This window comes from Simochromis diagramma, unplaced genomic scaffold (assembly GCF_900408965.1).
Source record: "Simochromis diagramma unplaced genomic scaffold, fSimDia1.1 OVJJ01000205.1, whole genome shotgun sequence".
NCBI lineage: Eukaryota > Metazoa > Chordata > Actinopteri > Cichliformes > Cichlidae > Simochromis > Simochromis diagramma.
Window position 1 is genome coordinate 2,944,482 of NW_024386782.1, and position 25,911 is coordinate 2,970,392.

Sequence of the window (25,911 nt, forward strand, 5' to 3'; positions counted from 1 at the left end):
ATGTGTCAGCTGAATTATTAAAACTACAGATATCATGTGTTATGTTTGCAATTTGTCCTATCCCCCTGTCTAACATTTTATGTAATGTAGTTAATGGACAGCCTCATTCCAACTGATGGAACAACCAGAGCAACCTTTGGATGAGGAAAAGGTGGTTTTATAATTTTTAACATTGATGACTGATAAGGATTTTGTTCTCTAAGGACTTTGTGTCTGACTGCTTCCGAATATTTTACTGCTTTACAATAAAAATAATTTCACCCATCTAAATAAAGCAATTGCTTAAATGTCTTAGAAGAAGACTGTTTGAGAATATATCAAAATATAGTTGATATGCAGATAATCTACCAAAAAGACAAACAATTTCCAAATCAAACTTATTCTACAATTATGAAAAAGTGTAAAAAGAAAAACATCTATATTTTTAAGCATTTAGTTTTTCATTACTCAGAAAGTGAAAACTGTTTCACAAAGAGCACTATTAACTGTATTTTATTATTATTGCTACTATATAATGCAAAAAAGACATCTGCAAATGCCACAAACTGCAGTTTTGCTGTTACTCCCAAAGAAACCACACTCTATTGGTAACTCCTTCAGATAAGACTGCTGAGTTTGTAAAACACTTTGTTACTGTGGAAAACTTACTGTATATCTAGGCAATTCTACCAATCTGCATTTTCCATTCACCTTTCCACACACCTTTCTGCGCTTTTTATTTGCTTGATCCCGAAAGAGATTCCAGATTGAAAACCAAAATTAAATTTGTGGATATGACATCTGGTTATTGACCTGAGTGAAGAAAAATCGAAGTTTTAAAAATACAATTTCTTTGTCACCATATTTTAGCAAATGCAAGATAAATCTCACAAAATCACTTGAGCTAGAATAAGTGGTTAAAAAAAATCTTTAATGGGCTATAATACTGTGGCTATATTTGAAGTGCATGTTAGTCACATTTGGAAATCAACACACACACACACACACACACACGCACGCACACACGCACACACACACACACACACACTGCTTTTTATTTGCTTGATCTCAAACGTGACTCCACATTAATTTTCCTGCTAAATACTAATAATATCAAACTGTCAAGGACAGTCATAGTATTTTATTACCAAAAAACCTTTTCTGTGCTTTTTTTTTTTTTGCTTCATCCCAAGATTCCAGATTGGTAAGCAAAATTCGATTTCTGTATGCAGCATGGTTACTGAACTGGGTGAACAAATACTAAAAAAAAATAATCAAAAACTATTTTTGCACTAAGTTTTACAATAGCGTATATATGCATAAATGTTTGAAGTATCTACTTACAAATGGTACTGCTACCTTACCTCATCTACATTTAATCTGACTGTTTTACAGATGGCATCAAAGTATTTTTTGATAAAACATCACAACTACTGAGTAATATCCATCTTTAAATATTATATTTTTCTTAATTTTTTGAGAAAAGCAAAGTACTCTTCTAATTTTCATAGTAAAATTCATACATTTTCATTCCTTTTAAAAGAATAGAATAGAATAGAATAGAATAGAATAGAATTCAACTTTATTGTCATTGCACATGCACAGGTACAGGGCAACGAAATGCAGTTTGCATCCATCCAGAAGTGCTTTAGTGATATAGATATATTACAATATATATTAGCAATAATATAGATATGTAAGTATATTACAGAAATGGGTCTATTATGGTATGTTATAATGTACACGGTATGAAGTATGTTGTGAATATTCTATAACTATAAGTATGTACAGGCTGTAGTGAGTACAAGCTATGTACAGGCTATGAACAGGATATAAATATGAAAAACTATACAGAATATGAAATAAATAACTTTACAGAATTTGAGATATACAGCTATACAGAAATGGGAACTATGCAAGTTGTAAACAGTTGTAGGGTTAAAAGGGAATGTGAGCAAAACACAGTCTGCTATTTTTCCTGCTGAACACAGCTAAACATGTCTATCGAATTTTCAAGGACAGTGGCGCTATTATCCCTGTTTACTTTTCCACTTTTAAACCCCAGAGTAAATAGTGCTCAGAGTGATTCACTTTCCCACAAATGACTGCTATCACAAGACACACACATACACACACACACGTACATGAACAAGAAAACCAAAATAAAAACAATAACAACACAAGATAAAGCAAAGAAAAAAGTGTTTCTTTTGAGGCATGATTAAGTTCGTGCTGAGCAATGTCATAATGTGACGATGGGGGTAGGTTAACTGGCAGTTCTAAAATGACCATATGTGAATGTGATCATTAATGTTTGTCTGTCTGTGACAGACTTGTGACATGTTCATGACATACTCTGCCCCTCACTCTACAGGCTCCAGCACCTCCTCTGACCCTGACTTAGATAAGTGGAAAAAAATGGGTGGATGGTTGGATATTATGTACCTTATGTTTGCCTTTCTAATCTTGCCTCAAGGATTTTCCCCCTTTTTGCTTATTTTACAAAAGCAAGAAAGTGTGATAAAAATGCACCTGTTTGGTTTCCACACCCAATGATATATGCCATTCTCTCATTGGTTCAGCAGAGGAAAAAGTGAGTATAAATACTTTGAAAACACTGCGGCAGAGTGTGACTGCTTTTGGTTTTCTCATCGATCAAAAGCATGAAGTTGTTCGTCTTGGTGGCTCTGTTCGGGCTTGGCCTTGCCCAGCACAACCCCCAATTTAAGAATGGAAGGACTGCCATCGTCCACCTGTTTGAATGGCGTTGGGCTGACATTGCTCAAGAGTGTGAACGCTTCTTGGGTCCCAAAGGCTTTGGCGGAGTTCAGGTCTGTATAGCTGAGCATTAAGGGACACATTGGACAATCCTTTCTTTTCCTGTTTCATACACAGACACATGTGTGTGTTATGTGTCTGTGTGTGTTTATTTTTGCTATTATTATCAAAACTATTATCAATATTATCAAACTATGCTTTTTACTTTCTCATTAGAATGACGTCTAAACTATCTTTTACTAATGTTTTGACTCACTAGCACTGAGAATTTTTTTTTTTTTGCAAGGAAGTCCTGACTGTAGCGCCAAATAACAACAACACTTGTTGTTGTTTTTTCTCCTTTGCGCTCCTCAGATCTCTCCTCCAAATGAACACATTCTGGTGAACAATCCCTTCAGGCCCTGGTGGCAGAGATACCAGCCAATCAGCTACAAACTCTGCTCAAGATCTGGCAGTGAGGCAGAACTGAAAGACATGATCTCCCGCTGCAACAATGTTGGGGTAAACTAAATTACAGTTGACATTTAATGTTAGGTATTGCAGACTTCAGACTTCTTCATTTGACAGACGTCATTTGACAACAAGTTAATACCAGATTCCTTTTATGACACTTTTAGAACAACATTATAGAAACAGTACCTGGTGGGTTAGAATAAATTCATGAAGATCAAGAATTTAACAAATTAGCATGATTTGAAATGACCATGCAAAGAAAATGAATAAAACTGACCTAGTTATGTTAACTAACAGGTTAACATCTATGTGGATGCTGTTATCAACCACATGTGTGGATCTGGTGGCGGAGCAGGAACCCACTCTTCATGTGGAAGCTGGTTTGATGCTGGCAAAGAAGACTTCCCCAGTGTCCCGTATTCTAACTTGGACTTCAATGACAATAAATGCAAGACTGGGAGTGGTGAAATTGAGAACTATGGTGATATATATCAGGTAAGAAATGTCACACAGAAAAGTCAAACTTTATTTTAAAAGTTTACTCATTTAAACATTGACTTAAGCTCTTCATACTGATTTCTATTATTTTGACCTTTCTGGCTGTTTTACACCAAATTCCTTTTTTGACTGTTGGCAAAGTCTACCTACAGAATCAGGAGAGGAGGAAGTAAATTATATACACTGATACATCTTAAACTCTTGAAATTTTCTTTAATTTCTTTAATTTAATTTTTTAGACAATTTTTTAGACGTAATTATGTTGTCTAGCAGTTACCTTTAACAGGCTAAAATGAACAATTTAGCATCTTAATTGTGTCAATAAAAACATGAATATAATAATTTATGATTATTATGATGCCATCACATTGCTTGGCAATCACCTTACAAAAATAATAATAATTATATAAACGAGTAGGACCTGACCATTGTAGGGGATCCAAATTTTTTGTTGTCTATGTAATTATATAAACAGCAAATAATATCCCTGTTGTCTGACTTTTCACATGACAAGACCAAGGAAAACAATAGCATGAAAAAAATGATACATTTTTAAAAATGTATTTGTAAGATAAGCCTTAAAATACACATACGGTTATGATAGCATTTTAATTTTAGTCATTACTGACTTTTTGGTTTTTTTTAGAAAAAGGGAGTAAACAACACCAGGAAGACTGAAGCTTTAGTTTATTAAACATGCTGTTTTGAAATAGCAAATCTTATTAAGATCAAATAAATTGCGAAATTTTAAAGCATATATTTTATACTTGATTTTTCTATTACCAAATATTCTAATAATATAGTCTATACTTTCAGATGCTAAACACAACCAGAGCATTTTCCTTGTTGTTCATTGAATTTCCTAATTTGAACTAAATTTTCAAAACAGGCAAAGTTGGAAAAAAAGTCATCTTTAGTTAGAGAAGAGACATTTGTCTCTACCTTCTCATCTTTCTTTTAGAATGACTACATTGATTTCGCTAAACGTTCTAATTGAGAATACTATAGTAGAAACATATCAATTCCAGCACAGTGTACAATGTCTTGCTTCTTAGCTCCACAATCTGAATAAATATGAACTGCTGTAGGTACGTGACTGCCGTCTGGTGGGTCTGCTGGATCTTGCCCTGGGGAAAGACTATGTTAGGGGCAAAGTGGCCGAGTTCATGAACAAGCTGATTAACATGGGTGTGGCTGGATTCAGAGTGGATGCCTGCAAGCACATGTGGCCTGGTGATCTGAGTGCTGTCTATGGTCGTCTGAACAAACCTTAACACCAGTGGTTCCCCGGTGGGCGCCAGACCTTTATCTATCAGGAGGTCAGTTTTTCTGGACAAACTGTATCTAGAGCAGCCATCAAGCAGGATGGAAGAGCAGCATTTACAAATGCAAACATTCAAGGAGAACATTAAAGTAACTACTATTTGGCAAGAAAACAAAAGCACATAATGGTATACAAAATGAAGATTAGGGTAATGACAGAAAGAAAGAGAAGCAAAGTGATTTTATTTATTTAAACCCTTTCTAATTTACAGATTATGGATGATATACATTTTGAACTGAATCAGCTTCCTGGGGTATGAATTTCGCGCTTTTCACTCTAGGTTATTGATCTGGGAGGTGAGCCCATTACAGCTAATGAGTACGTCAGCCTTGGAAGAGTGACTGAGTTTAAATATGGTGCCAAACTGGGAGAGGTCTTCAGAAAGTGGAACAACCAGAAGCTTTCCTACACTAAGTATGTGTTGTTTCTACTGGTATATCTAAGGAAAATATTGCACAATTTAATATAAAAGATTTCTTTAAAGATATAACAGAGATATGTCATTGTTAACAATACTCTTTGTAAAGGAAAAACAAACAGATAAAAACTACTATAAAGGTGCAGGGTCCGACAAATTGGTTGTCAAAGTCAATTTCACATCCATCATATGTTGACTTTTTGAGAATGAGAATTTTACAGGAGTGTAGTTAGAGTAACCAGTGCAAACTCTATCTTAAGTACTGGTCTGAACAAAGACTTTGTAATGATCAGCTATAATTTAAAAAAATATATATAATAAAATACATTTCTTTTTTTCTTTGCTGTGTTTAGGAACTGGGGAGAAGGATGGGGTTTCATGGCTAATGGGAATGCTCTCGTCTTCACTGACAACCATGATAACCAGAGAGGCCATGGTGCTGGCGGTGCATCCATCCTTACATTCTGGGACCCCAGGCTCTACAAGATGGCTGTTGCTTACATGCTTGCCCACCCTTACGGTGTAACCAGGGTCATGTCTAGCTATCGGTGGGACCGCAACATTGTAAACGGACAAGTATGTTCACTCTTAATGGAATGATGCAATATTTAGTGTGTATCAGACGCTTTTTTGTTGAATGCGTTCATTAATGCTTGTATAATAGGATAAGAATGACTGGATTGGACCCCCCAGCAATGGTGATGGGTCAACCAAGCCTGTTACTATCAACTCTGACCAGACCTGTGGGAATGGATGGGTTTGTGAGCATAGATGGCGTCAGATCACGTAAGTCCACAGAAATCAGGAGAAAGCACACTGACCTTATGCAAATTCACATTGTTCTGCTTTGTCAGCTAGACCATCAAAACTGTAGACATCATGTATTATGATTGTAATTTGTCCTTTCTCCTATTTAGTAACATGGTCACTTTCCGTAATGTGGTCAATGGACAGCCTCACTCCAACTGGTGGGACAACCAGGGCAACCAGGTTGCCTTTGGGCGTGGTAACCGTGGTTTCATCGTTTTTAACAATGAGGACTGGTAAGGATTATGTTCTCTTTGTTTGTGTGTGTGTAATTTAAAAAAGCTTAGTTCAAAAATGTCTGTAGTTTTTCAAGCCTTCAAGCCTTTTCAAGACTACACTACTACTACAATAATAATAATAATATTAATAATAAGTATTATTATATAATTATTAGTTATTATATAATTATTATTATAGGATCTATATAATTATCATATTATCCACAAAAGACATCTGGAAATGAAATGTCTATAACTTTTGCTGTTACTCCAAACCAGCACTGTATTATTTTGGACTGCTGAGTCAGTAAAACTCTCTCAACAGAGAATGAGAAAAATGAACTGCATCCCTTTTTATTTATGTTTTTTTTTTTTGTTTTTTTTTACCAGATATGTAATGCCTTCCTTTGCCCAAGTGGTATTATATAGCTTTATATTTGTTTTTTTGTCTTGAAAGCAGAATAAATACAAGAAGGCAATGGAGTTTAATGGTGGCACTCTTACGACTTTAACACTGTGTTGATCTCTATTTTCGCTTTCAGGGACCTGAATGTCACCCTGAACACAGGTTTGCCTGGTGGCACCTACTGTGATGTCATTTCTGGTCAGAAGGAAGGAAGCAGATGCACTGGGAAGCAGGTCAGTGTTGGTGGTGATGGCCGTGCCACCTTCTCAATCAGTGGCAAAGATGAGGACCCCTTCATCGCTATCCATGCAAATTCTAAGCTGTAAATCCCAGAAATATGACTTCAAATGAATCTTTAAAATTCAAATAAAGCTTATTTTAAAAACTGAAGATGCTCTTTGTCATTTTTGACTTTTGTTTATATTCAAATAATAGACTGACATGTAAATATTTTCATGAATATGTTCATTTATAATAAATACTCTTCAGGGTGTGAAATGAAAACCCACTCATAATATTTAGTCACAATGTATTTAAAAAAATACATCTCATAGTAATGGTGGTCCTAAAATAAAGTAATGACACATTTTTATTGTTTCTTTCCCTGGTGGGTGGGATGGGCTCAGAAAAGAATTAATGGGTGAGCTGCAGTACTTCACTTACGTGTCATATTTATTATGGGGGGAATTATATCCATTGAGTACAGTAACATAGACAATGTTACACCCTGAAAAGGGGATAAGTCAATCAATCTCAGACACAATGCTGAGCTCCATGTTAACTACCAACAGAGCACTTAGCTAGCTGCTTAATAGTATCCTAACAGTACAGTGAAACATGAATCACCTAAACATTCCTAGTATTCTAGTGGTACATTTGCAGATATAGTCAGTACAGCTCAACATATATATTTGTGCAGTTCAAAAGCAAAAATACTCATCTTTTTTCTTTTTCTTTTTGCCTGTCCTGTCCGGCACTGTAGCATTCATAATTGTTGTTTGAAAGCCAAGAGCAGATTTATTTTCCCGAGTGGACGTTATGCTATACTGGTGTACTTAATTGTCGTAGTTTATTAGTTATTACAATCAAAATGGACAGGATTGCAGGATGGGAAAGAGAAAGAAGAAAGAAAGAGAAGTTGGGAAGACAGTAAAAATATAGGAGAAATGGGGTAGAGAGATAAAGAGAGAAAAGATACTGGAAATCTGCTTAACCACCTGCTTAAGAAGAAAATAACACAGTAAGGAAATCACAGAAACAACCAACACGCTATAACTACCGCATGTTGTTGAATGCTACTGAGCAGCATCACAACTAATAATGCATGATATGTTTAGAGGCAGCACCCAACCAAGACACTGTGTGTCTGTTTGTACACCTGTGTGAACATTTGTGTGTACACTTGTGTGTACACCTGTGTGTTAAGGTACCTGGGTCATTGACACAGTGTTTTGAGTTTTGTATTATTTTTGAACTTTGATTTTGTTATTATCTATAATTTCTAGTCTTTTGGTTTCTGCGTTAGAGATCTTATTCTTCTGGTTTCTGTCTATGTTCCATAGTTGCTCTGTCTCACCTGTCAGCTGTATCACCTTGCCAAGTCCGCGTCTCTGTGTTATGTTTCCTGTTTTACTTTGAAAGTCCATGTCTCTGTTTCTAGTTTTGCTTCCCTTGTCTCATTAGGCCTGATTTGTCCCAGCTGCGTTTCCCTCCTGTCTCCCATTTCCTGATTGCTCCATCTGTGTATTTAAGCCCTGTGTTTTCCTTTGGTCTGTGTTGCGATCAGTGTTGGGCAAGTTACTTTGAAAAAGTAATTAATTATAGTTACTAGTTACTTCTTCAAAAAAGTAACTGAGTTAGTAAATGAGTTACACGATTCGAAAAGTAATTAATTACTTGAAAAGTAACTATTGTGTTACTTTAAAAAAAATGTTTAACCCTCTGGGGTCCAGGGTATAACTGGCCATTTTTCACTACTTTTGATTTTCCCTCTACATTTCAACTTTAAAAAATATTTACTTTGCCTTGTTTGGTATCATTCTTTTCAGCACAACCTCACGTGTCTGAATTTAAACTTATGTTTTCATTTTGACATAAACATACTGTATTAACACAATTGATCTAAAATCAGACAAAAAACATGCCAACACATTACAAGACAACACATTAATTACACACTCCACTGTGCTGGGCAGCTCTGTAGCTGCCTTGAGGGAACAAGTCAGGGCTGGCGAGCTTGCTCTCTCTATCTCTGCCTCCACTTCTTCGCCGCTGCTGCAGCAGACTGAGCTTTCCACGGCACAGCTGCAGCAGCTGCATTTGCAGCATCAGAATCCCTCTTCCTTCATGCCCTGTTCTGACCACTCCTCCCCTGGCTCATGCTTGGCATAAATGTGTTCAGGGTATGAGGAGCCGGTCACCGCTGCTCCGGCACTTTCTGTTTCCTTCACCACTCCTGCTTCCAGGAGGAAGCGTCGTCCGACAGCGCTCCTCACCATGCTTGGAACCTCTGACTTCCTTGGAGCAGCTGGCCAAGACAGTTAATGAGGATTCGCCACCCACTGAACAAAGCCTGGTGCCAGGATCTACGGTTCCACTAGTGTCTGTTGAGACTATGACTCCAGATTTTTCCGTCTCAGTGAGTGAGATTGACTGTCTGGCTCGAGCTCTTACTAAGTGTGGAACAACAAGAATAAACACTGATGTTTCCAGTTCAGAAGAATTGAAGACAGTTTCCTGTGTTTTTAAAACTACTGAACGTAGGACTCTTCATGTTTTCCCCACCTGCTCATATGCTCAGTTATTAGCTCAGCATTCAGCTCAATCATTAGCTCCGCCGTCTGCTCAGCTACCTGTTCAGCCAGGCGTCTCTGTACCTCCTGACCTCGTGTCTGTCTCTGCTGGAGGGTCCGAGGGACTTGTCCAGCTGTCTGTTCCCACTGGTGGTTCTGGAGAACCGCTCCACCCATCTGTCTCTGCTGGAGGGTCAGAGGAGTCGCTTCAGCCGTCTGCCTCCATTGGAGGATCCGCTGACGGCTCTGGTGAGTCCATTCAGCCACCACCTGCACTTTCTATGCCATCGCCTGTAGCGCCACCACCTGCTCCTTAGTTATTTTGTTGTGTTTAGTAATAAAGCTGTGTTGAGCACACTTTTTTGCCTCTGTGAGTCTGCACTTTGGGTCCACCATTCCTGCCTACTGCACACAGAACATGACACTGTGTGTGTCAGCATGCTAGTATTAATAAAGTTGGTCCATGTAAATATCTAATAGTGGGTGTGGTGAGCCATAGACCTGCCCCCCATGACATAAAGCATGCATGGAGGAGATCCAGGCGTCACCTAGCAGCCATGGTGCAGAAGCCAACGTGGGCTACAGCGACGAGCAGGTGGGCGCACCTGCCCACCCCCTAAGTGGTATCCAAAATACTGTACCTCCCTCCATCCAACCTTCATCAAACACTTCTTCAGGTCGGCCGTGACCTCACCTGCCTCAGGGACTCAAGAACCACGGTAGATGGCAGTATATGCAGCATGTAGATGCAGCACCAGGTCTAGGAGGTGCTGGAAAATGCCTGGGGTTCTGAACAAGCAGAACAAAAATGTGACAAATAGGTATATCCCATACGGAGTGAAGAAGGCCATTTTGTCCTTGGACTCTGCAGACAAGAGAATCAACCAGTAGCTCTTGGTTAAAATTGGTGTTGTGAAAAATTGAGCCATGCCAAACCAGTCCAGGAGCTCATCAACCTGGGGAATGGGGTAGGCATCTCAATCACCTTGTGGTCATCGACACAGAACCATATAGACCCATCTCTCTTCACTACAAGAACTATGGGGCTATACCACAAGCTGTACGACCCTTCTATTACCTCTATTTTCAGACAATTTTCAGACAATTCTCTCTGAACAATTTGTCTCTTATGTTCAGGTAACCCGTATGGTTGTCAATGCACCTGCCCCACCTTCATCAATGGACACTCCCATCTCAGGTGTCCCAGTCCAGCACTCCTGCCCTGGCGTTTGTGCATGGTTCAAGTACTGTGCCTGCCCTGTCCAGGCCACAGGAAAGCAGATTGGCCAAAAAAGGGGTTTGTGGGCCGTGGCTGTGGTGACCGCTCTGTTGGGGAGCCTCTTCCTCAGTGCTGGCATTAGCTGCAGTTTACTGGCTGCAGTTTGCTGAGCGGCTGGCTGTGGCTCTCCACACCCTCAGTCTGCGCAGCCATGTGGTCCTCTGTGAGGGTGACAGCTGCCTTCAGGTTTTCCGGCTGATGGCAGCGGACCCGTCGCTCTAAACTGCTCTAGTGCCACCAGTGCCAGTATCTGCGCTTCTCCCTCCGATGGCCCAGTCTACACAGCTCTTGCGCTGACTCCACACCTCTCCAGTTCCTGGTGTCACAGATGAGCTACAGCTGCCTCATCATCCTCGTTGGCACTGCCCCTTGAGCCTGCTGCAGCAGAGGCATAGACCACAGCCCTGCCAAAATTATATTTATTAATCATGTAAATTGGACCAGAATTGGACATGATCCGCATGTCTATTCAACGTCCAATGTTTAGTTGGGCCTGATTATTCAGGACCTTGTATGTATTGTGTCGACAGAGGTGGGACAGAGAGCGATTGAAGTCAACCCAGCGTCCCCTGTCATCATTCTGAGACGGCATAAAAAGTCTTAACATCCAGCGTTATGTGTTAAAAATGATCAGAGTGAACAAACAGAGCTTTCCTTTATTTGCTAATAGTAGATCATTTTTATCAATTAAACATGTAATCGATAGTTCTGATCAGTATGTTAAATGAGAAATGTAGTTTGAATATTAAAAAGGACTGTTCTAATGTCTGAATTTTGTCTGTGTACATAATCCTGCTTTGAACTTGGCAGGTTAGCGTGTTCCTATACGAATGTGGAAAGATAAGCAACGTATGCAAATTCCATAATTTTGGATATCATAAAGGTTGAACAGGGAACCATATTTAATATGTGATTTTTCTGATATTTAATTATACTTAACACTGATATGAATAGAATCAGGTATATAAAAAAAAGTATGTGTATGTTTAACCAGTATAATAAATAAGAAAATATCTATGCAATTTTTTCTGAAGACAGGCCTCACACTGGGAGTTTGACCTTGGTGTGTTTGAGTGTGTGTGTGTGTGTGTGTGTGTGTGTGTGTGTGTGTGTGTGTGTGTGTGGAACATGGGAGGGAGTGAGCAACACTGAGGAGCCACTAGTCTGAAAGAATGTCTAACTAATAAATTGTATGATAGTAAAAAGAAGTAGCATTGAGTATTTTGTGGTTGACAATATACTGACAATATACTCAACACACAGAGTTTTAACCTTATAAGAGCCTGTTCAGCCAAATGGTCAAGCACATTTTGAGTCACTATATTTCAATAAGAAGAATAAAAAAATATAAATGAATAAAGAAAATATTAGAAAGTAACATACATTTACAAAAATCACTTGACTTTGCATCTGAGTGTCCTATTATGTAGGGGCCATGGTGGTGTGGGAGCACTGTAATCTGATAGCAAGAAAAGTAAAATCCAGTATTGGGCCCCCAGCACAACCCCCAATTTAAGAATGGAAGGACTGCCATCGTCCACCTGTTTGAATGGCGTTGGGCTGACATTGCTCAAGAGTGTGAACGCTTCTTGGGTCCCAAAGGCTTTGGCGGAGTTCAGGTATGTATAGCTATATATCACATTTAGCTTCTAGATAGGTAGGACAATCCTTTCTGTCTTCCTGCATTCTTTTACTACTTGAAAACAATGTGAATGAATGAATGAAACAATGAATGCATTAATGCATTATCACACTGATTACACAATACAGCCTACCTCTTGAGGTGTTGGAAGTTCAGCACGAACACTTCACGGAACTTGTATTTTCCGTTCTCATTAGTATTATATCTAAAATTCTATTTTCACACACTTTACTCAATTCAGTTTTTCCTCACAACTATTGACACATTATGTCTTTAGAAAAGTATTGATTGACAAAAAAAAAATAAATTTGTATCATTAGACACAGATTTGGTGCTTCCACACCAGTTTCAATAGCATGGCCAGGTTTATAATTTTAAACTTTAGAAAGCTTTTCCAGGTCATGATTTTGCCACAAGAAAAATCAAAACCAATTTTTGTGATAAACTGTGTGCTGACCATCAACAGTAAAATCAGATTAACCTATTTAACACAAGCCTCCACCTACCTAATTCTATTTAATACAATTATAACATGGTTTTTGTTTCTTGTGGGGTTTGTTTGTTTGTTTGTTTTTTCTATGCTCCACAGATCTCTCCTCCAAATGAACACATTGTGTTGGGCATTCCCTGGAGGCCCTGGTATCAAAGATGTCAGCCAGTCAGCTACAACCTCTGCTCAAGATCTGGCAGTGAGGCAGAACTAAAAGACATGATCACCCGATGCAACAAAGTTGGGGTAAACTAAATTACAGCTGTCATTTGATGATAAGCATTGCAGACTTCAGGTTTCTTAATTTTACAGAATTGTGGTCATCTGCAACCTCTTGCATAACAAAAAGTTATTACCAGTTTTTGTTATGACACTTTTTGGAACATTATAGAAACAGTACCTGGCAGTTTAGGTGATACAATAAATGTCAACAATTTAACAAATGTATTTTATTTGAACCTAACATGTAAAAAAAATCACTGAAAATGATGAGGTTTAGAAACAGAATTTGATTTTGTGCACTGCACCCTCAACAATATATATATCCCAAAAGGTTAACATCTATGTGGATGCTGTCATCAACCACATGTGTGGATCTGGTGGTGGAACAGAGACCCATTCTTCATGTGGAAGCTGGTTTGACGCTAGCAATGAAGACTTCCCCAGTGTCCCGTATTCCTACTTGGACTTCAATGACTATAAATGCAAGACTGGGAGTGGTGAAATTGAGAACTATGGTGATATATATCAGGTAAGAAATGTCACTCAACAAAACAAAATGTTTTTGCTTCTGACAGCACTGGCAAGAGCTTACTTACTATCTTATTATAATACATAAAATCTCTGCCTTTCTCTTGTCTATCACTGGTTTTATACCATATTGCAATAGCTTTAAATATTTTTTTCTTATGTTGTTAAGATATATCATCCACAGTGTATATTTTGTGGTCACTTATCATGCCCATGTATGTCTATATTCTCTTTCTATTACAGCATCATTCATCAATTTTGACTTCATCTTTTATTTGTCTGTTACCAAATATTCCAATTTTTGTTTGGCTATAACTTTCCCAAAATATATCACCAATTTCTTTTAATCTAACATTTTGCTTCTATTCAGAAACCACCTCTTTTCCCAAATATAAATTCATTTAATCAAAAACAAAACAAATAATACTAACAGTTTAGGTCCTATCGCTGAATCCTGTAGTACCATATAAGAAACCTTTCATAAATCAGCGATCTCCTTATTTCTTTGTAGGTACTTATCATTAATGTAAATATTTTTATCCCCCTAATACCACAGTCTACTATAATCAACCACGGCATATAACATGTTGTTCGTTGCTTTTCATGTTTCTCCTTCAACTTATCTAACTGCTGCTGAAATGGATCTTTTTTACTCTGAAGCCATACTCATAGTCACTCAGTAATTTGTATTCCTTTTACTTTTTTTTTATCAAATTATCAACCTAATTATACATAGATTCCAGTCCAGTGTCAACAATTTTATTCTTCAGCTTTTCAACAGTATTTCATTTTCATTAGCACCTTGAAATAGAAAGCACTGTAAATTTGTGTGGATAATATCTCCATGCATACTATAGTTGCTTCTTAGCTCCACAATCTGAATAAATATTGACTGTTCAAGGTACGTGACTGCCGTCTGGTGGGTCTGCTGGATCTTGCCCTGGGGAAAGACTATGTTAGGGGCAAAGTGGCCGAGTTCATGAACAAGCTGATTAACATGGGTGTGGCTGGATTCAGAGTGGATGCCTGCAAGCACATGTGGCCTGGTGATCTGAGTGCTGTCTATGGTCGTCTGAACAACCTTAACACCCAGTGGTTCCCCGGTGGCGCCAGACCTTTCATCTATCAGGAGGTCAGTTTTTCTGGACAAACTGTATCTAGAGCAGCCATCAGACAGGATGGCAAACATTCTTGCAAAATACATGAACATTACTATTTAGCAGGAAAAAGAAAAATAGTTAATAGTATAAAATGTTCAAGCTTATTTTCTTTGTATTATTGTAGGGTCGTTACCTAACAATATAAAACGTCTTGAGGTAACTGTTGTTTCGATTTGGTGCTGTATAAATATAATTCAATTGAACTGAGATGAACTGAAAAGTAAGCTGCAGTTACAGATGCACACTATAAATATCATGTCTTTCTTTCCTACTAAAAGCTGAACAGCATATGCATGTTACTTCATGCTACAAATAGTGTAGAGATTTCATTTATTTACATCGTTGCTAGTTAAAAACTTTAAATGATATGAATTTTGAACTGAATCAGCTTTCTATGGTTTAACTTTTCCTCTTTTCCCTCTAGGTTATTGATCTGGGCGGTGAGCCTATAACAGCTAATGAGTAGTGATGTGCGGATCGATCCTGAAATATCGATTCCTCCAATACCAGCCATTTATGTTCTAGAATCGATTCTCACATTAAAATATCGATATTTTAGTAATTTAGGGTAAATTTGTAGTTTATCATTAACAGGAACACAGTGGAAAGAAACTATAACATTCGGATTGTCTACATTCAAAGGAACTACTTCCTCTTCCGCCTTTCATAGTCATGTGCGAAATACGGCTGTATAAATGTCTCGCAGCCCCTTGGCGTGCGCACTCACAACAATGGCTGAGCGTAATTGTGCGGACGTATTTTACCTCCACAAACAGCTGAGATGTGGTTTGCGATACATATGGCAAAAAAGTGAGGTGTTGTGGCCATACTTGCCAACCTTGAGACCTCAGAATTAGGAAGACATTCAAAAGGGCTGTTGGGAGGGGGTGATAAATACATTTTACAGTGTTTATTTATCGGATAAAATACGTTAAATGTCACCGTTATTATTGGCCGGCCCGGAAACAGCGGGGGTGTCCAAATTCAGAGGCTGCTTCCACCTGAGGACCCGGCCTTCATGGTCTAAAGAAAGCCGTCACGTATACGTCACGAGCTCCCTCGGTGGAGTGAAACTCTGCCGTCTGCTCCTTGCTATCTAAAATATAACAGGGCGCTGGCGTAAACTCTCGACCGTCTCACACTTTGTTTAATTAGTTTTCTGTTTAACATTTATTCAGCTGTGTGAAAACCCCGCAGGAACCTTCCCGAGGGATTAATAAAGTTAAATTTAATCTAATCTAATAACTTTAATTTCAGCCAAACCGATTTACTCACGAACAAATAAAACACTGAAAAAGCCAAACAATAGCATTTTTAAGTTATCAAAGTGACTTATATATCATATTTAACCCGAGTAGCGAAAGACAGGGGGGTTTGAAAACGATGTGTCGATCGGCTCAGATATTTAAAGTTTACACAGCTACATTCTGAAAACCTGAAACCTGAAAATATGTTAAAAGTTTTTTTGCGACCCAGAAAGAGAAATAAGAGTAATATTAAAACTAAGTCGCTGCCGCCATTGTTGGAAACTGGAATTGGCTGGGCCGCGCTATGAATTCTGCATATGGTTTTTCAATTTTGTTGCCTGGGTGGAAAATCGGGAGAAATTCGGGATTCTCCCGGAAAAATCAGGAGGGTTGGCATGTATGGTTGTGGCAACATCATTAACCTTGTCAAACACCTCAGAGTAAATCATATCACAGAATATGACAAGCATATGTTGAGATGAACTGAAGAGGAAGAAAGGGACAGGTGACGTCTCACGGAGTCCTTTAGTACTGCAGGCAGGCAAGGTGTTCAAATAGCGCACAACTTCAGTTTTTTTATTTCTATATGATGATCTCTGCATTATTAAGTGATAAGAAGAAGAAATCTGATGTCCTGTAATCATTATGACGCTATAATTTGAGATACAATAAATAAAATGAGTTTTTGTACAAAGTATCGGTATCGGATCAGTATCGTTGATACCACCCTGAATATTACTTGGTATCGGATCGGAAAGGAAATCAGTGGTATCGCACATCACTACTAATGAGTATGTCCGCCTTGGAAGAGTGACTGAGTTTAAATATGGTGCCAAACTGGGAAACATATTTAGAAAGTGGAACAATGAGAAGCTTGGATATACAAGGGCGTTTTATGTCAATGAATGAAATTACAATGTGTGGTATGATAATGTGTGTGTTGTTGTATTATGAAATAGTTGTGAATATAAAGATATGTATTATATATTATGGAATGCCCTTTAGGAAAATATTATATATATATTCCAACCAAAGTCTGAATATATAGAATGAAGTTTGAATATACACAATGATCTTTTGAATATATAGAATGAAGTTTGAATATATACAATGATCTTTTGAATATATACAATGAATCTTGAATATATACAATGAAACTTGAATATATACAATGAAACTTGAATATATACAATGATCTTTTGAATATATACAATGAAACTTGAATATATACAATGAATCTTGAATATATACAATGAAACTTGAATATATATACAATGATCTTTTGAATATATAGAATGAAACTTGAATATATACAATGATCTTTTGAATATATACAATGAAACTTGAATATATACAATGAAACTTGAATATATACAATGATCTTTTGAATATATAGAATGAAACTTGAATATATACAATGATCTTTTGAATATATAGAATGAAACTTGAATATATACAATGATCTTTTGAATATATACAATGAAACTTGAATATATACAATGAAACTTGAATATATATACAATGATCTTTTGAATATATACAATGAATCTTGAATATACAATGATCTTTTGAATATATACAATGAAACTTGAATATATACAATGAAACTTGAATATATATACAATGATCTTTTGAATATATAGAATGAAACTTGAATATATACAATGATCTTTTGAATATATACAATGAAACTTGAATATATACAATGAAACTTGAATATATATACAATGATCTTTTGATATAGAATGAAACTTGAATATCAATGATCTTTTGAATATACAATGAAACTTGAATATATACAATGATCTTTTGAATATATAGAATGAAACTTGAATATATACAATGAAACTTGAATATATACAATGATCTTTTGAATATATACAATGAAACTTGAATATATACAATGAAACTTGAATATATATACAATGATCTTTTGAATATATAGAATGAAACTTGAATATATACAAATGATCTTTTGAATATATACAATGATCTTTTGAATATATAGAATGAAACTTGAATATATAGAATGAAACTTGAATATATACAATGAAACTTGAATATATACAATGATCTGTTGAATATATAGAATGAAACTTGAATATATAGAATGAAACTTGAATATATAGAATGATCTTTTGAATATATAGAATGAAGCTTGAATATATAGAATGAAACTTGAATATATAGAATGTATGAACCTCATTTTTAGAGATGATGTGTTTCTGAATTCTCTGCCTTTACAAAATGGCATCAGCTGAACTATTTCAGTACTTTTTAGAGCTTGACAACTGTTTTGCGACAGCTGTTCAAATTGCAAATTTCCATAGTACACTAAACCTAGTTGTATCCTGTGGTTGTACAGTGTTCGAACATTTACTGACAACATTTGAGATATGGCCATCCAACTAAACCCCAAGTCTCGCATGTCAGTCAGCTGAGTAGCTGGTATGTTGTACCTAAAAGAGTTAGAAACAAAAGAAGAAATATGTTAACTTCTTTCTTATTTCTTGCATTCATTATCTTGTTTGCCATCTCCTGACTCTTTCAAGTACCATACACATTATGAATGAATTTGTTTCCATTTTTATCACTTACCTTGGCCTTCCTCTTTGTGATGTAGAATGATATAATGAGCCCATAACATGTGCTTCAGCTTCTGCTCGAAGTGTTAGCTCAGTTGACATCTCCATCAGTGATTGATAAATTCCCTCAAGAAGTGTGCATAATCTTCTCCCAGAAACATTTTATTGAACATTATTCATGAGCACTAGAAATGTTGCAATAATGAAAACGTGTTCTTCAAGGTGACGTAGTATGAATTCCAAATTATTTCTACCATTTGCAATTTGAACAGCTGTCGCAAAACAGTTGTCAAGCTCTAAAAAGTACTGAAATAGTTCAGCTGATGCCATTTTGTAAAGGCAGAGAATTCAGAAACACATCATCTCTAAAAATGAGGTTCATACATTCTATATATTCAAGCTTCATTCTATATATTCAAGTTTCATTAGATATATTCAAGCTTCATTCTATATATTCAAGTTTCATTCTATATATTCAAAAGATCATTCTATATATTCAAGTTTCATTAGATATATTCAAAAGATCATTCTATATATTCAAGTTTCATTGTATATATTCAAGTTTCATTCTATATATTCAAAAGATCATTGTATATATTCAAAAGATCATTCTATATATTCAAAAGATCATTCTATATATTCAAGTTTCATTCTATATATTCAAGTTTCATTCTATATATTCAAGTTTCATTCTATATATTCAAAAGATCATTGTATATATTCAAAAGATCATTCTATATATTCAAGTTTCATTCTATATATTCAAGTTTCATTGTATATATTCAAGTTTCATTCTATATATTCAAAAGATCATTCTATATATTCAGACTTTGGTTGGAATATATATATAATATTTTCCTAAAGGGCATTCCATAATATATATATATATATATATATATATATATATATATATATATATATATATTAGGGGTGCAACAATACTCATATCGATATTGAACCGTTCGATACAGTGCTTTCGGTTCGGTATGCATATGTATCGAACAATACAAAATTTTTAATTTATTTTATCAACTTTCCTTCTGATGATGCTGTCTGTGTTGAGCGCTCAGTGGATCTGGGCTCGACAGTGCAGCCTAGGCGGAGTAGTCGAACGCAGATTCACTGAGCGCAGGGCAAGCTAGTGAGACAGAAGTTAAGCTCTCCTTGCAACATGGCAAATTGAACCATGTTTATTTAGAACTACAAATTAAATTTCTTTTAGCAATTATTGGTTTTTTTTAATGTCACAATTCCAACCCTGCTCCTTTACCCGGGCTTGGACCGGCAAAAGTGACCCGAAATAGGCGCTCTGGTGGAGTTATTTTGTGTGTGTGTGTTTATAAGTAGTTTTAAACCTTGTGATCCACAAAACAGCATAAGAGTAAAAGAGTAAAAGAAGAACTGACTGCGTTACAGCACCCGCTGCTTGTTGAGAGTAAAAGCGATAGGCGCTTTCACGTCCTTTTTTAGCGACTTTTTTTTTAGCTAAGGGGTCTGAAAACTCGCTAAATATAGCGACAAAGTCACTAAGTTGGCAACGCTGGACACCTGCCGCTCTCTCCCAAGGAATGGTGACGGGTGCGGAGGCAGGCTGTGTCCTGGCTGGCCTCACCCTGGGGGCCTGAACGGGCGCTGGAACAGTCCGGACCTCCGTTCCCATGCCGTCACGGGTCGTGGATAGGGCTGGCGGCGGTGTTGACCAGGGACCAACACCTGGTCCTGCAGTTCCTCCCACCGCCGTCTGCCCCCATTGCGTGGCCACCAGCTCGGCTACCATTTGGGTCAGCTTCTTCCCTTGCTGGCCCAGTCCTGGGTTTTGGCACCACTGTAACATAACCAATGCAGACCCGATGATGTTCACATGCTTTTCAGCATCTCGATATTAACACTCAAGTTGCTGCTGGCTGTTGCAAACACACACAGCTGCAGCTTTCCAGTTGCCAGCTGAACACATACCAACTACAACAATAATGCAGGAGTTAGCCCACACTTTAAACCGGTGAGGGGTAATTGGGGATGCCACTCAGGTGAGTCTGCCTAAACTGCAGCGGCACTGCACAAAATAAGAATCTGTACAAATAGATGCTATCATCTGGCATTGTTCTTTCTTTCTTTTTTCTTTACTAAAATATGTGACGGTTTGAAACATATACAGTTCTTGCAATAACATCATTAGATAATTTAGTACTACTTATTAAACCCTTCTCACTTTTCAGACTATAGTATCAGTTTTTTCTTTTCGCTCTAGGTTATTGATCTGGGAGGTGAGGCTATTTCATCCAACGAGTATGTCTGCCTTGGAAGAGTGACTGAGTTTAAATATGGTGCCAAACTGGAAGAGGTCTTCAGAAAGTGGAACAACCAGAAGCTTTCCTACACTAAGTATGTGTTGCTTCTACTGGTATAGCTAAGGAAAATATTACACAATTTAATAAAAAAGGTTTTTTTTGTTTTTTTTGTTTTTTTTTTTAGATATAACAGAGATATGTCATTCTTAACAATGCTCTTTGTAAAGGAAAAACAAACTCATAGAAACTACTATAAATGTGCATGGGCCAGCCAATTGGTTGTATTTTAAGTTAAGTTAAAGTCAAATGCACATCCATCATATGTTGACTTTTTGAGGAGCAGAATTTTACAGGAGGGAAATTTTGCTTTACCATGTGCAGGATACATCCATTTCAAGTATTAATGGACTCTCAGTTAATGTCAGACCATAACCCATCAGCTGGTTGGCTTGCCGATGAACCCAGTGAAGTCATGTAGTGAATCATGGCCATAAATATCAATAAATACTTGTTATATTAATCATTGACACTCACCCCAACACCACTTTTATTTTATTTTTTGCTTTACCTTGATTACTTTTCCCCATGTCTTTTTCTTTCTGAAGTACACAAGTCCATACAACAATCTTTACAACAATCTTTATTTATAGAGCACATTTAAAAGCCTTGGGCATACCAAAGTGCTTTACATAAAGCAATAAAAATAAAACAGTTCACACATTAACATCAAATACATAAAAGTAACGGATTATGTTCACAGATAAAAGCCACCAATAAGAGTAAACTGCAGCACATAGGTTATAGCAAGGTAAGACTGTACCACCATGATAAAAGACACCAATAATGGAAAGATAGCAGAGAATTTAATACAATACAATACAATAGGTCAATAGGTCACTGCAAGCAAGCCAGCATTTAACTGGTAGAAAAGGCAAGTTTAAAAAGATATGTTTTTAGCCGTGATTTAAAAGAATGAATAGAATCAGACGCCCGGATGCCAATCGGGAGATTGTTCCACAGCTCCGGTGCAACTAGAGCAAACGATCGATCACCTCTAGATTTCAGTCGAGATCTGGGCTGAACCAACAGTAACTGTGAGGATGACCTTAAAGCCCTAGCAGGAGCATATGGGTTTAAAAGTTCCTTAAGATAGCTTGGTGCAGTGTTATTGGTAATCATTGTCCATTGGACAATGATCTATGTAATTCCTAGTTGAATTCTTTTCTTCTTATCAGATTAGAATGTTTGGCATGTCTTTTTCACTTCTTTTGTTGTTTGATCCTCCATGGCTGCTCCTAATCGAATGTAGCAAATTATCAAGATACCACGTTGCTTTGCAATAGCACTGCAAAAATTAGGCTTAAGTGTGGTTAGAGCAACCAGTGCAAACTCTATCTTAAGTACTGGTCTGAACACAGACTTAGTAAAGATCAACTATAATAAAATACATTTCTTTTTTCTTTGCTTTGTTTAGGAACTGGGGAGAAGGATGGGATTTCATGGCTAACGGGAATGCTCTCGTCTTCACTGACAACCATGATAACCAGAGAGGCCATGGTGCTGGCGGTGCATCCATCCTTACATTCTGGGACCCCAGGCTCTACAAGATGGCTGTTGCTTACATGCTTGCCCACCCTTATGGTGTAACCAGGGTCATGTCTAGCTATCGGTGGGACCGCAACATTGTAAACGGACAAGTATGTTCACAAGTATAATGCAATATCTAGTGTGTATTAGACGCTTTTTTGTTGAATGCGTTCATTAATGCTTGTATAATAGGATAAGAATGACTGGATTGGACCCCCCCAAGCAATGGTGATGGGTCAACCAAGCCTGTTACTATCAACTCTGACCAGACCTGTGGGAATGGATGGGTTTGTGAGCATAGATGGCGTCAGATTATGTAAGTCCACAGAAATCAGGAGAAAGCACACTGACCTTATGCAAATTCACATTGTTCTGCTTTGTCAGCTAGACCATCAAAACTGTAGACATCATGTATTATGATTGTAATTTGTCCTTTCTCCTATTTAGTAACATGGTCACTTTCCGTAATGTGGTCAATGGACAGCCTCACTCCAACTGGTGGGACAACCAGGGCAACCAGGTTGCCTTTGGGCGTGGTAACCGTGGTTTCATCGTTTTTAACAATGAGAACTGGTAAGGATTATGTTCTCTTTGTTTGTGTGTGTGTAATTTAAAAAAGCTTAGTTCAAAAATGTCTGTAGTTTTTCAAGCCTTTATTTATTTTATTAGAAATGGAATTCTGTTTCATAAAGAGCACTATTAATTATATATAAAAATAAATAAAAACTACTACAACAACTACTACACTACTACTACACTACTACTACAATAATAATAATAATAATAATAATATTAATAATAAGTATTATTATATAATTTTTAGTTATTATATAATTATTATTATAGGATCTATATAATTATCATATTATCCACAAAAGACATCTGGAAATGAAATGTCTATAAAGTACACTTTTGCTGTTACTCCAAACCAGCACTGTATTATTTTGGTAGCAGATTGGACTGCTGAGTCAGTAAAACTTTCTCAACAGAGAATGAGAAAAATGAACTGCATCCCTTTTTATTTATGTTTTCTTTTTTTTTCTTTTTTTTTTACCAGATATGTAATGCCTTCCTTTGCCCAGGTGGTATTATATTGCTTTTTTTTTTTTTTGTCTTGAAAGCAGAATAAATACAAGAAGGCAATGGAGTTTAATTATGGCACTCTTACGACTTTATTTTCACTTTCAGGGACCTGAATATCACCCTGAACACAGGCTTGCCTGGTGGCACCTACTGTGATGTTATTTCTGGTCAGAAGGAAGGAAGCAGATGCACTGGGAAGCAGGTCAGTGTTGGTAGTGATGGCCGTGCCACCTTCTCGATCAGTGGAAAAGATGAGGACCCCTTCATCGCTATCCATGCAAATTCTAAGCTGTAAATCCCGGAAATATGACTTCAAATTAATCTTTAAAATTCAAATAAAGCTTATTTTAAAAACTGAAAATGTTCTTTGTCATTTTTGACATAATATTTTGTTTATATTTACATAATAGATTGACATGTAAATACACTTCACACGTCATCTGAATACTTGCAACTTAAAGTGTAATGTACTCTACACACAGAATATGTTCTTTTGTAATAAATAGTCATTACCCACTCATAATATTTAGTCACAATGTATTAAATAAATACATCTCATAATAATGGTGGTCCTAAGATAAAGTAATGATACATTTTTATTTTTTCTTTCCCTTGTGGGTGGGATGAGCTGCAGTACTTCACTCACATTTCATAATTATTGGGGGGGGGTTATATCCATTGAGTACAATAGCATAGACAATGTTAAACCCTAAAAAAGGGGATACATCAATCAGTCTCAGAAAACGATCTCTTCTCTTTCAGCAGCTTCATTCCGAATGATGTAGAAATATAGACATACAAATTCCCAAACTGGGAACTGTCTTCAGAAAGTGGAACAATGAGAAAATGCTTTTCACCAAGTATGTGTTGTTTCTACTGGTGTGCCTAAATTAAGTGTCAGATTGTTCTAATTATTTAGATAAGGTGATAAGAACATCCTATTTTCCAAGTAGAAAACTGATTTAAATACCACGGTGATAATGCATGAACCAGTGTTGGACTGGTAATCTGGGCTGATGGGTCAATATAATTTTTGTCTTTTTTTTTTTGTCCGTTTGTTTGTTTGGTTTTTAAATAATCACGGTTTGTCACCTGGATCAACAATCACAGTTTGTCACCTGGATCAACAATACCAGGGCCACTTTTTTTAGGCCCATTCCAGGCCTGGCATGGACTTTGCAACAACAGGTCTTATACCTTGTTGTAGATAAGTTTAAGATAAGATAAGATGACTTTAATTTAAAGTCTAGGCTAGTTTCATTATGGGAACCATCTTATTGGCATCAACTATGGCATTATGATGCCACCCATCCATCCATCCATCCATCCATCTTCATCCGCTTTATCCGAGGCCGGGTCGCGGGGGCAGCAGCCTAAGCAAAGAGGCCCAGACCTCCCTCTCCCCAGCCACCTCCTCCAGCTTATCCGGGGGAACACCAAGGCGTTCCCAGGCTCCGGCTCCCTTCTCCCATCACTCGCGAACAAGACCCCGAGATACTTGAACTCCTCCACTTGGGGCAGGAACTCATCCCCGACCCGGAGTGGGCACTCCACTCTTTTCCAGCTGAGAAACCATGGCCTCAGATTTGGAGGTGCTGATCCTCATTCCCGCTGCTTCACACTCGGCTGCGAACGAACCGTTCCAGTGCGAGCTGGAGGCCCTCACCCGATGAAGCCAACAGAACCACACCATCCGCAAAAATCAGAGATGAGATTCTGAGGCCACCAAAGCGAAAGCCCTCCGCCACTTGGCTGCGCCTAGAAATCCTGTCCATAAAAATTATGAACAGAACCGGAGACAAAGGGCAGCCCTGGTGGAGCCCATCACCCACCAGGAACGAGTCCGACTTATTGCCGGCAATGCGAACCAAGCTCTTGCAACGGTTGTATAGGGATCGAATGGCCCGTAGCAATGGGCCAGACACCCCATACTCCAGTAGCACCTCCCACAGGACACCCCGAGGGACACAGTCGAATGCCTTCTCCAAGTCCACAAAACACATGTAGACTGGCTGGGCAAACTCCCATGCACCCTTGAATATCCTTGAGAGGATAAAGAGCTGGTCCAGTGTTCCATTGCTCCTCTTAAAAACTGCATTGTTCCTCTTAAAAACTGCTTTGTTCCTC

General features: G+C 37.4%; 1 protein-coding gene across 1 annotated transcript; it reads left to right on the forward strand.

Annotated features, from left to right (window-relative positions):
- The first annotated feature begins 2,617 nt into the window (after window positions 1-2,617).
- LOC120724314 (alpha-amylase-like) lies at window positions 2,618-24,116 on the forward strand. The gene is given in 11 exon segments (XM_040016437.1): window positions 2,618-2,716; window positions 12,478-12,571; window positions 13,184-13,330; window positions 13,638-13,835; window positions 14,736-14,966; window positions 21,075-21,208; window positions 22,589-22,811; window positions 22,894-22,920; window positions 22,923-23,017; window positions 23,149-23,274; window positions 23,890-24,116. Coding segments are annotated over 11 exon segments (1,539 nt in total). The 5' UTR covers window positions 2,618-2,642; the 3' UTR covers window positions 24,080-24,116.
- The last annotated feature ends 1,795 nt before the right edge of the window (window positions 24,117-25,911 follow it).